The sequence below is a fragment of the Natator depressus genome, chromosome 9 (assembly GCF_965152275.1).
Source record: "Natator depressus isolate rNatDep1 chromosome 9, rNatDep2.hap1, whole genome shotgun sequence".
In the NCBI taxonomy this organism is placed as follows: Eukaryota; Metazoa; Chordata; order Testudines; family Cheloniidae; genus Natator; species Natator depressus.
In genome coordinates this window covers 28267559-28281105 of record NC_134242.1, presented here as the reverse complement: position 1 = coordinate 28281105, position 13547 = coordinate 28267559, and the positions used below count along the sequence as shown (strand labels likewise).

Below are 13547 nucleotides of genomic sequence, written 5' to 3'. Positions count from 1 at the left end.
GCCTCTTCTGCAGGCACAGAAAGAACATTTTCTTCATTTGGACTAATTTATTCAAAGTTGAGAAATCAAATGGGAGTTGAAAAAAAAAAGCAGGAAAATGTGTCTTTTCCAGTCTATGAATAAAAACGATGAAGGAGGGGATGAGATCTACTAGTTTTAAAAGTTTGAAGAACAGCCTAAGTGACTTAGGAGACTGTGCTCTCATTTTCAAAACACTTAGGTGAATAGAAACTTGAACTCCAGTCTAAGATAATCCTAAAAAATACAAGGTGAATCACATAGTGCACAAGCGAAGCAAACACTGCCAAGGGATTCCTCTTGCAGCCATGGACATGAAAAAGGAACATGGGGCAGGTGAGCCTGCTCCACTGCTTATGGCCTCAGTGAGGGACACGAAATGGTATAGAAACAGCCCCAAAAGAAACTGCTGGCCAAAAAAAAAAAAAAAATCTGATCTCAGGCGTATGGGGTGCATGTGATCCAAGAGTGGAATCTGTGTGGACAACACAGAAAGAATAACCTTCTGTTTCTCCATCTGCAGTCACTTCATAACAGGAGAAGAAAGAAACTAGAGGAGAGTTGTGCTAAACTCAAAGAAAGATGTGTAGAATGAAAATGGCTCATGCACAACCCAAGTCAGCTGCACTCTGCAACCTGGTACAAAAAGTACAGGACTTTTGCATGCAAACACAGTGCTATCCCCCTCTTTGATGCCTCTCAAAAACAGGAAGCAGGACACAAAGAACAATGGATAGAAGAGAGGATTAAAAATATATGAAAACCAACAGAAAACAGTGGTAGTTTTTAAGTATCTCACATGATGTTCCACTAAATTTAACTTTTAGCAGCCAGCTCTACTACTATTGCAAATATAGTTCTGTCTTTTCCAATTTTTTTGTTTTGTTTTGGTTTTTTTTGTTTTGGTTTTTTGTTTTTTAAGAATACAAAGAGTGCTACATGGCCAAAGAAAGACACAAGATATTCTTTCCTTCCTCTATCTGCCCCTTGCCCAGATAGCACTGATGTCATTAATTCTTAGGGTATATCTACACTGCAATTAGACCTGCAGATGACTCTGGCTAAGGGGCTCAGGGGCTATTTAAATGCAGTGTAGACGTTCAGGCTCAGGCTGCAGCCCACACTCTGGGCCCCTCTCACCTCAGAGTCCTAGAGCTCAGGCTCCAACCCAAGTCAGACTGTCTATACGCAATTAAACAGCCCTTTAGCAGAAGCCCTGGGAGCCCAAGTCAGCTGGCACAGGCCAGGGTTGGGTTTTTAATTGTAGTATTGGCTTTATACCTACCACTTCCTAAAATCCTGAGGGAACTACAACTAGTTTTGTATAGATCACTTCCAACATACCAGTGTTAAGTCTATTACTTACAGGATCCATTAAAAACACTCGTGAAGCAGCTGTCAGATTTAAACCAACTCCACCAGCTTTTAGGGATAGCAGCATTATGGTCGGGGACCCTTTTTGGCTGTCTTGGAAACTCTGAATTGCTTGTACTCTCTTCTTCTGTGGCATGGACCCATTCAAACGAGTAAACACAAACCCTGATTCTCTGCAGTAAAGAAAAACAACATTTATCAAGTTACTATGACAACAGGAAACATCTATTTAAAATCCTGACCTCTGCTGTGAATGTTTAAAAGGTTATGCTTCTAGTCAAAACAGAAATTAAGATACATGGATCTACACCACTAAACAAAGAGTAATAGGATTCTCTTATATTCTAAAAGAAAAGCACATTTTGTCCAATTTATTTGAAATGGACATTTCACAGACATTTCAGCCACTTAAGAAGTACAAAATTATAATTAGTTCAACTTACTTCAGCGGAGTTTCTATTACAGACAGGAAAGTGGTGAACTGAGAAACAATCAGACACTTTACAGCTGGATTCTGCTTCCTTAGGTCTATCAAAGCATGCATTAGAGCATTGATCTGAAATGCCAAAAATTAAGATTTATGCAATAGGGTTATGATCCCAATCTTTTGGATACTTCAAAAGCTTTGTGCTTAGGTACTGTGCTGATGGCTGATAATTTACCCTGTAATAAAACAGGGTAATCCTAAAGAAAATTTGTTTTTTAGAACAACTCCTGAAAAGAAAATAAGAACTGGCCAGTTTTTATGGCTATAAAGGTAGCTATTGGGAAGTTGGCAATGTTTGGAGAAAGTTTCCTGAGGAATTAATATCAACCTAATCTGTGTATCCAATGCACTTTTCTCCTACTGACAAGTGTCAACAACGTTCTTCAGGCCAGAAAGCATGCAAAGAGGAAGGACGTGGAGGGGGAACTCAAAGCAGTGAGACTGAGGTAGGGGTTCTGGGCGGGACCAGTGCTACAGAACATCAGAGGAGGAAAAGGAAGATCAAAGATTCCTTTTGGAGCTGAGAGAATAAAGAGTGACCTCCCTCCACCTTTGAGCCCAAAGGCCAAATACTTTTGTTCTTCAGCTTCTATAACTGTCAGGATAGAGATATTTTTAAGGGCTCAATATATACTGACTTTGAAAGGGCAGTAACCTTCTTGCAAATTTAAATTAAATTTGTTGAGAAACAGTCAAATTCTGCAATTAAAACCAAAAAAAGAAATCAAATGAAGACAGGAAAATTTCAGATTTGGCAGTAAGACCTTGTACACTGATGAGGTTGAGGCTAAACAAAAAAAGGTAAACTTTAAAAACAGATATAACCAGCTAGGTAAACTAGTGAAATAATGTTTCTTAATAAAATATTTGTGAAATATAATGTCTGAAGCTCATTTATTTTAAGAATTTTAATGTGTGAAGCTCAGCAATTTTAAGAATTTTCTAAAGAAATGTATTCATTCATTTCTGATAAATTAAAGAGGATTTCCTTACATTTAGTTACAAAATATATCTTCAAAAGAAAAAAACATTAGGATTTCTGCTCTTTTACTGAAACAGTATTTTAATTAGTACACTCCACAAACAGCCCTTCACTAAGGGAGTTCTAGGTCAACAATACTACTTAGCTGCAATTTGCACTACTTTTGTCTGTCTCCTTGTTGCAACCAAGGCTTGTGGTAGGATTTTATGGTTTTAGTAGTGTTGTATTAACTTGATGTATACACCGAAAATTCAATTTTAAAGTGGAGAAAAATATTTCTATATAACGTGCTAGATTTCACTACACAAGACAGTGGGAAATTACTTTTGAACTGGATATCCATTCCCGATCACCCTTCTTCTCAAGGCTAGAATCCGACTCCTCCAGAGGACATTCTACCAAATGTTCTACTCGAAGTTCGTTCCTACAAAGAGGACATTTGGCATTTGGCTATAAAATAAAAAGGGAGTTGAAACATTAGAAAAAGCACTTTCTTCATTTTAGATCAGATTAAGAGCATTTTCCCCCTGAAAAGCTACTTTATCACTTGCACATCAAAGAGTTCCAAGATTGCCTTTATGAAGTACATTCAGTGAAACTGAGAATTGCATTCTCATCCATGCTAATTCACACATGGTACATTATTCCACATGACATAACTCCTCCAACAACACCTGACACTGCAAAAACAAGATGATTGTATGTGCTACACCATGAAGACTACACTGACGTTTCCATTTTAATACTATTTTATTCACATTTCTTAAAAAAAAATTGAAAATATTTGTTTGGAACAATGCAAACATTTGTTTATTTTTAAACTTTGAGCTAAATATGGTATATCATTCAGGTCCTCTGGAAAAAAGAGGGAAGAGAAAAATTCTCTGTATTCAAAATATCAGAAGTAGAAAAATAAACCATTTTTTAAAAAAATCTGAGTTCTTAGATCAAGGACAGTCTTCTCTTTAAAAATGAAATGTGAAAGATTAACTGCAAAGTTAAGCACACCCCTACCCTTTTGCTATATTTAGGGGCAGATATTTGGACACTGGCGGTCATTTTTTTATAGGTGCAAATAACTGCAGACATAATTTTATGCCTGCAAATATTTGCTCTCACTGAAAATAGAGACCTGGTTAAGGCAGGGCCAAGAATTTCTCTATTAACATTTCCATGGGGCAGTATTTGACAAACATAGTATGGATTGTCTGTGCTGCAGGAATGGAGAAGGGCAAGAGTTTTAGTCTACCATCTCTACAAAAGGAAAGGGAAAGGGAAACTTCTTCCCCCCGTCCCCCTCTCCCCGGGGGGGAAAAAAAAAAACAAACCCCACAACCCTAACAATGGTCTTAACAAAAAAACTTCTGGTTTGAGGTTTTGACTGCTGAATTATGACAAGAGAGAACGACATCCATGTAAAAAATAAAGTGTGACAATTTTGAAATAATTCTTCTCCCCTGGCAGTTGGCTAACACAAGACTACTCAAAAATTGTAAGTTTTCACTATATTGTTCGCAGTGTTGTAGCCGTGTTGGTCCCAAGGAATTTTTTAAGTACATCAGAAGCAGGAAGCCTGCCAAACAGGCAGTGGGGCCACTACACAACAAAAAAGTGTTAAAAGAGCACTCAAGGAAGACAAGGCCATTGCAGAGAAGCTAAATGAATACTGTGCATCAGTATTCACTACAGAGGATGTAGAGGAGATGCCGCAAAAGAATATCTCTAATGTGGGTAACATATCTGAAGGACTGTCCCAAACTGATGTAATAGAAGAGGTTTTAGAACAAGTCAATAAACTAAACAGTATTAATTCACAAGGACCAGATGGTATTCACCCAAGAGTTCTGAAGGAATCAAATATGAATTGCAGAACTACTGACAGTAGTATGCAACCTATCACAGATATCAGCCCCTGTACCAGATGACTGGAAGGTAGCTAATGTAGCGCTGATTTTTAAAAAGGGCTACAGAGGAGATCCTGGCAATTACAGGCCAGTGGGCATTTTGGTGGAAACTATAGTAAAGAACAGAATTAAACAGACACACAAATAAATACGATTTGCTGGAGAAGGGAAACGGAAATCAAGCCTCACCAATCTATCAGAATTCTTTAAGGGAGTTAACAGCCATGTAGATAAGTTGACACACTACTTGAATTTTCAGAAAGCCTTTGACAAGGATCCTAATCAAAGGCTCTTAAGGAAACTAAAGTAGCCATGGAGGGAGGGTCCTCTCATAGATCAGAATTGATTGAAAGATAGGAAAAAGGCTAGGCATATATGGTCAAGTTTTCACAATGGAGAGGTAAACAGCAGGATCTTCCCAGGATACAGAGACTGGAACCTGTGCTGTTCAACATATTCATTGATGATTTAGAAAAGGGGGTGAAGTGGCAAAGTTTACAGACTATACAAAATTATTCAACATAATTAAGTCCAAAGCAGACAGCTAAGAGTTACAGAAGGGTCTCACAAAACAGGGTGACTGATCAACAAAATGGCAGATGAAATTCAATGTTGATCTGCAAAGTAATCCACACTGGAAAAAATAATTCCGATTATACATATTCAATGATGGGTTCTAAATCAGCTATTACCACCCAAGAAAGATTTTGGAGTCAACATGGATAGCTTTCTGAAAACTTCAGCTCAATGCACAGTAGTGGTCAAAAAGGCTAACAGTATGTTAGGAACTATTAGGAAAGGGATAGAAAATAAGACAGAAAATATTACAAATGCCACTATATAAATCCATGGTGTAATCACATCTTGAATACTGTGTCCAATTCTGGTTGCCCCATCTCAAAAAGGATACAGTGGAACAGAAAACATTCACAGAAGGGCAACAAATATATATGATCAAGTGTACAGAATGGCATCCACACAAGGACAGACTAAGAAGATTAGGGCTATTCAGAAAAGAGACAACTAAAGGGCAATATGATAGAGGTCTATACAAATCAAAAATGGCATGGAAAAAGTGAATAGAGAAGTGCTATTAATGCTTTCATAGAACACAAAACCTAGGGGTCACCCAATGAAATTAATAGGCACGAGGTTTAATACAAACAAGAGGAAGTCTTTTTTCCACACAATGCATAACTAACCTATGGAACTCATTGCCATGGAATGTTGTGATAGCCAAAAGCATAACAGGATTCAAAAAAGAAAAGGTCCTATCAATGGCTATTAGCCATGATGGTCAAGGACGCAACCCCATACTCGGGGTAACCCTAAACCTCTAACTACCAGAAGCCCAGATTGGAAGAAGAGTGGAACATTTCATAATGCCCTGTTCTGTACACTCCTCCTGAAGCTCTGGTAATGGTCACTGTTGGAGACAGGTTACCGGACAAGATGGACCATGGTCTGGCCTAGTATGGCTGCTCCCATGTGAGAGAGACAGGGCAGGTGAGGTAATATCTTTATTGGATCAGCTTCTAATGGTGGAAGAGATAAGCTTTTGAACTACACAGACCTCTTCCTCAGGTCTGGAGAAAGTAACCAGAAAGTAACCAGTCTGAGCTAAATACAAGGTGGGGCAGATTGTTAAGCATAGGAGGTTCAACACATGCTGCAGGAGACCACTTAAAATGAAGTGGGCAATTAAGGATTAGCAAGCAAGAGGGTGTGTGACAATTTCCCGTAGTAAGCCATAAAAATCAGTGCCCGTTTTTAAATGTCCAGCAGAGTTATGAATTTGAGTTCCCAGGCTTGTCTTTAGACGGCGTTATGCAGGTTTCTTTTGAGGACTGGGACCAAGAGGTCAGATATGGAGTGATCGCTTTATGACAAGTGTTCATCCACAGGTGATATGGTGTTTTTGTCTTATCATTTTTCTGTGTGAATTCATTTGACAAAATCACATCCTGGAACAGACCACCCAAATACCCCAGAACTTTCTGCAGCACAGAAAACAACAAACCCATGGACAGCACACCCTTAGTTGTCACCTACCATCCCCATACAGGGTATCATTAAACAATTACAACCTATACCTGATGGGGACCACACAAGGAAATAAATCTTTACTAAACACCCTCTTCTGGCCTTCAAACACCATCCAACCTCAGCAAGCTCATCATCAGAAGCAAGCTCCCCAGAGGCCAGGATACAGCCAACTCAAAGCAGGGCCAAACAGATGCAAAACATGCAGACATATCTCCACAGCTAAAGTGATCAAATACCCCCAATAAACACACCTTTCAAGACGAATAGGTCTTTCACATGCCTAATGCAACATGTAGTGTACCTCATCCAGTGCACCAAATGCCCTAAACTCCAAGGGTTGAAAATGGACAATCAGTATGCTCTTGAATGAACTCACACCGAAAAATTTAAAGGACAAGAACACCAAATCATTCCTGGCTGAACACTTTTCACAAACAATCACCTCAAATCTGACCTCTCTGTCCCCTTTCTCAACGGAAACCTGCATAATCCCTTCAAAAAACAAGCCTGGGAACTTAAATTCATAAGTCAGCTCAACATTAAAAATCATGCACTTAACAGAGACTTATCTGTCACACCTTGTATTTAGCTCAGATACACTGGTTGCCTTCAAGACATGAGAAAGATCTCTATGTAGCTTGAGAACTGTCCCTTCCACCAACAGAAATTGGTCCAATAAAAAAAAAAAAAAAAAAAAGATTACCTAACCTACCTTTCCTCTCTTAGTTTTCACTATCTTATTCTATCATTCACCAACCTTCCACTCCGTTTACTATGGGGATAGACAATTGCTTCACCAATCCCAATATAATGTAGGTAACCTCAGAGTGAACTATTATAAAATGGTTAGCACTGACCTCTGGTGACAAATCTAGAGAGTACACATTTCCTTTGCTCAGTGCACATGTATGCAGTTTGAACAGATGTCAGCTGGCATACAAAGGGGTTGGTGGGTCTGCATGCTGCAGGGGAAATTACAAGACTGCTGGGGCTTCCAAATTATCTTTTTTACTCACTTGAACAGATTACAAACAGAACTGCTAAAAAGGATCAGTTTTCATTAGGGTCTCCTATATGATGCTACTGACTGCTTCAGTTACTGAATAATCTTTTTTAAGTTCCAGTTAAATAACTACTGTTAAACAGTTTAATAGAAAGGTCTCAGATGAATAGTAAAGATAGGTGTTTTTGTCCTCACTGGGGAAAAAAAACAAAAAACAAAAAACCACACACCTTACTTTTTAGATTCACTATTAATTGGTCATCTTCAAACAAAGTAATTTTGATTTCTTTTAAATGCAGATGAAGAACATGCTAGCCAAAGGCTTGAAGAAAGTATGCATACAGCATACCCACAGTGATAGTCCTGTGGAGGTACACAGTACTATACATGATGCTCTCATATTCATTTCCAAGACTAAAAAGGAGTGACCTGGTATAGCACAGCAGTAATCTCAAAAGATTAATCCCATTTTATCGTGAGAAAAAGTGAACAATGACTGGTAAAATCTGCACCGGAAACAGTTGCGAGGCTCTCGTTAAAGTTTATGGGATATGCGGGTGCAAATCCAAACACAAAATTTGGGCCTTGGGCTGTTCCAGTAGGCTTAGCATACATCAGTATACTCTTTAGCCTTAAAGCTGCTCTGTTTATTAATAGGATTATGATTTGTCATCTGGAATGCAACGTTACCTCCGCTCTGGTCCAGATTCAATCTTTGTTGCTTTGGGATTAGTCACTACGATTAAATGCAACAACAAAATAGCTAACCTGTTCACTTTGGATGACTTCACAAATGCATGGTTTACAAAACACGTGTGCGCAGTGTGTTATCACAGGAAGGTTCAGAGAATCCAAACAAATTGCACATTCTTCATCTGAGCCAGAGCTGAGAACCAACTTCATTTTATTTACTAACTTCTCACGTAATTCTTCAGGAGTACTATAACCTAATATATATAGAAAACAAAGTTTTGTAAAACAAAAACAAAAAAAGATTTTACACATGGGGCCAGATCATCAGCATAGTTCCATTAAATTCAACAGAACCATGTTGATTTACACCAGGTGAGGATCTGGCCTACAATTTATAAACACACTTAAATATGGCAGAATCAAGACTAATTCTGTATTACTATCTAAAAACATTTTTATGAATATTCAATTTGGGTCACTCAGACTAAGCTCAAGAAACCCTAACTGACTAAGGGCACACTGATCAGTACATGGTGCAACGTGCTCAGTGACTGAGGGGAAAAGAGCAATGTTTATGCAACAACAGTTTTGGACAGTGATTCTATTATGGAGATATTGGTAGCTACTCTGTAGTTGGGATTGCACTGTGATTTCTGCTTAAAAGGAGGAACTAATCCAACTGTTTCACACTAATTGAATGTAGCGTCCAAATTTAGCACAGTAAAACTCTACATGGAAAATGTATGTCCTATGAATTTTTTTTTTTATTAGGAATAATGTTTAGCAACATTTTAAAATGCTCTTTGAAGTTTTGCCCCATTTTCTCAAATTTCTTTGTTTCCAGAAGCTCTAAACTTCATACTGATCCTGATGACATCTTAGACATATGATCATTTTGAAATTTTAGAACTGGGCATCAGAAGTTATTCCTTATATTCAGGATATCTCAACTGGACGGTGCTAAATGCAGTCAAAGGACCTACTCAGATCCAGCAGCTACTTTCCATTTTATGAAGTTACAGGGGCATCTGCCTCTGCAGTGGAGCTGCACACTCTTGGATTCCAAAAACTTGCCTTCAACTCTCACCCTTCCCCCCACCCTGCCATAGCCCCTATAATGGCAAAGAATCATGGGGAAAGAAAAACCCATAGCTTGCAACTCCACTACAGAGGCAGTTTCTCCTTCTGATAAAGCTACAGGGCTGTCCCCCAATGCCTCACTCATCTTCTTGTCCTCAGAAGGGGAGAAGTGGGCCCAAGACATTAATAAACTTTCTATGGCTCAGCAGAGCACAGCCATCCTCTGATAACCCTCCTGCAGTTCACCAGTCAAGAGCTTGACTGAGGTCTGTAACAGCAGAGCTGTCAGATTCAGGGAGGAGAGTATCATCTCCTCCCTGTTTTTCGCCTCCATGACCTCCCATACTGCTCTGCTTCCCCCACATGTACTTGCCAGACATATTCAGCTTTTAAATGTGTACTAGTGTTGATAGATCTGCATTAAAAACAGAATATAGTAGGAAAGGTGGACAACATGGTGGGAGCAAGGCTACCGGGGGCAATTTAGGCTGTGAAGGGTACTGGGAAGGAGTAGGTCAGGACAGGGAACAAGACATAGGGGCAGGGGAAGGAAAGGAGGTCATGGGAAACATCAGGGCTTTGCAAAGGGCTTACAGGGGAGAATATGTATTAATACCAAATAGCTAATCACATGTATTAAAAAGAAGACGGTCAACACTGGTATATACTCATTAAACCCTGGTAATTTCCCCCACCATAAAAACCAAAACATGTACCTTAAAGTTAAGTTTGCTAGACTGTACATCCAAATTCATTAAAAAAACAAAACAAAACAAAAAACAAAAACAAAAAATGCAGTTAAGACATTCAACACCCTCCTCCCATCTACATGCCGCTCCTCATTCCTCCACTCATAATATACATAGGTCCATTTTCATCCTTCAAATCAACATGTAGTTTTAACTCAGTCCACAAATATAAAATTCACTAGTGCATGCATATGCAGACTTTACATAGCAATTACAGAACTGATATCAAATTTAGAATGACAGATCACCCATTCCCAAATTTTCATAAGCATTACAGAAAAAAACAAAAACAATCTCACAGCCACCATTTACAGAGACCGCATACCTCGTTTATTTACACACTAATACAAAATCATGTATGGAACTACAATACAATTTATAAAAGCCACCCTAACCCTATATTCATGATTAAAATACATCAGCATTTGAACACTCAGAATGGTTGTTCAAGAAAAAGATAGTGGAAGAGAGATATTTAAGGATGACAATGTGAACCAATGAGTGAACTGTAGATGGGTTGATGAATGACTCGGCTAGATATTTTGGATTTTTTTATGGCTTGCCTTTGGTGGGATATGAAGACTAGCATAGATGACTGTAAGTTAAGGGGCGCGGGTAGGTGGGGGGATGTTTTAAAGATCAATCTAAAATTCCAAATACTGTAGGTAGAACACATTAATATACCCAATTAAAGACTAATTGTTTTTGTCCATAATACAGCAGGTAAAAAGTCTACCAAAAACATTTCTATTCTTGGGACTTGAACTAAAATGCTGTTATAGTTTTTAGAATGATACACGGAAAGTACATCTACTCACCTATTTGACAACTAGAAGACGATGTATTTGTGCAAAGATGAGGATGACAACACAGCTGCCTCAATCTGAGCAAGACACCAAGGACATCTGCATAATGTGCCAGAACAGTTCCTTCATTAAAATACCTGAAGAACAATTTTAATATTACACTGTGAAAAACATTATACCCTAAATACATGGTCTCGATGGGTCAAGTTCAGCAATCTAAACCATGTCCTATTCTTACAGTCACCTTTTACCTGTTTTTCATGCAAAACATGCCCTTTCATGTTTTTTGTTTTGTTTTGTTTTTAAATGCGTACCCACCCGAATGGCAAAACTGGAGCACTGCCATTTATCTAAACAGTGGTGTCCTGAACATTAGTGTTATCCCTGAATCTGACCCAGACTTTAATGGAATTGCAGCCAATTACACTCTGCACTTTAACTCTCAGAAACCAGGGACATCTGGATGTCTGAACAGTCTCAGCTATTAAAACTTTTTGTGGTGTAGATTTTCAAAGAGGTATATGAACTTTTAGTCACCTATTTTACATTGGCCCTGGTTCTCCACTCACCCATACTAGTGTAACTTCATTGAAGTAGGTGGGCCACCAGCTAATACAAACTATGTGACTGAAACCTTGTGCAATGCTTTGAAAAAATTACTGCTCTGGGTAAGGTGTGCGCGCCACAGTTTCTTTGACCTCAGTTTTGTTAAAGCTGTGAAATGCAAAAGCAAAACTGAAAATCCTTCAAGGTTATCTAAACTTACTAAGCTATATATATGCGCTTACCATACAGGTCAAAGTAGGAAGTTCCATACACCATCATATATCAGTAACTAGCTCCTAAGACTCATTTACATTTAAGTTCTACTTTTTTCCTGAAATAGTGTATGAGAATATATGTAATGTTCTACAGAAACAAGTTTTTCAAGTGCTAAAGAATTATTTTTAAGACTACTGTTAGTGTATTTTGTATTTTTTGCTTTTCTCAAAGACAGTTAGGCTCATTTATGACATATGCTAGACCATTCTTCATTTTCTTCTTCATGCTAACAATTGAACAGATGTTACCGTCATTTGCAGTTATTAATTCAGGGCACACTAAGAGTGAAAAGTGGGGGGGGGGGGGGAGAAGGGAGAGAGAAAGAGTTTGGCATATTTTAGATACATTCTGCTATTACAGCTAATATGCTTGAAACATCTGGACCAGTAGTTTTCAGAAGTCAGACTACAAAGAAAACTGACAACTCTAATAGCAACTGCACAATCTATCTTCTTTCTATCTACCTGCTAATAGCAGCTTTGCCTTCGTTCTTCACAGACTGATAGATTTTTCTCTCTTCCTCTGTAAGCGTAACATGCTGAATAAATACCTTACGTTCTGGTAACTCCAAAACAGGCTTTCCTTTAATTTTGCTTGTTTTCGTTCTCCTAAGGGTGATGCTTTTAATTAGGGACTGTAAACGCCTAGAAAAGACACATGAACCAGTCTTTAATACACTAACACAAATTACTAACAGTTTTTTTATTCAGTTTACTATATAACTGATTCTTTTGCATAAAGTCTAAGCTTGATAGTATGCTACACTGCACTAAAATTAAGTTATATACAATATATTGCATTTAAAACCAAAAATGTACATTATGTTTAAACAAAGTACAAATGCATAAGTTTGTCATGATGCACTGGCAATCAAAGATCAGATTTATTATCCACAAACATTTTACAAGCTCTTCATACCTCAGTCCCCCTTGGTCTCCCAGCATGACAGGGCGCTGGATTGTTCTGTGCCACCACTCTCTATCAGTAAAAGGTTTCAGTTTTAAAAAGGAGAGAAGAGACCACAAATCCTTTAAGGAATTCTGGATAGGAGTGCCTAAAATAAGAAAAAGAATCTGGAAAACCTTAAGAACCAAAAATATAAATTTGATTAAAAGTAGTCCACCCCTCCACAAATATATAGAGCAAGGCTTTAAAACCCAGAACACAGAAATTTTTTTTTTCCTTCAGATTGAGTCACAGATCCATGATATGAAACAAAGTACTAGTCTTCACAAACAAGGCACCATTACACTAGCATACACTTTTTCAGGGGAGTCTTTCTGCAGCTATCTCAACTACATATTTTAAAAAGTATTAGTTTTGCCATATAGTTCCACTTTAGAGAAACAGGCAGAAATTTTGTTCAGTTTTTCAGAATTGACAACAAATGGAAAAAAATCCATTATTCACCCAGTTCTATTCATAATACATGCCTTTGGGGCATTATTCCTTAGACAGCACATGTTTGCAAGTTGTTGTAGATGGTTTGCAGTTCACTTAGGCCCCAGTGCAGGAAAGCATCCCTACTCAGGCCAACACTTAAGCAGGTGATCAAGTGCCATTGATTTAAGTCAAGCACGTGC

The 13547-nt window shown here is 38.2% G+C and overlaps 1 protein-coding gene across 4 annotated transcripts in view; it reads right to left on the bottom strand.

Annotated features, from left to right (window-relative positions):
• Positions 1–13547, bottom strand: part of HLTF (helicase like transcription factor) — a 47294-nt gene that overhangs the window by 6509 nt on the left and 27238 nt on the right. For all 4 annotated transcript variants that reach the window (XM_074963796.1, XM_074963797.1, XM_074963794.1 and 1 more), the window contains 7 exons: positions 12883–13018; positions 12429–12608; positions 11155–11279; positions 8583–8761; positions 3186–3311; positions 1836–1948; positions 1385–1565 (listed from right to left, as the gene is read on the bottom strand). In XM_074963796.1, the coding sequence (XP_074819897.1) occupies positions 1385–1565; positions 1836–1948; positions 3186–3311; positions 8583–8761; positions 11155–11279; positions 12429–12608; positions 12883–13018 (1040 nt within the window). The remainder of the gene's footprint in view (positions 1–1384; positions 1566–1835; positions 1949–3185; positions 3312–8582; positions 8762–11154; positions 11280–12428; positions 12609–12882; positions 13019–13547) is intronic.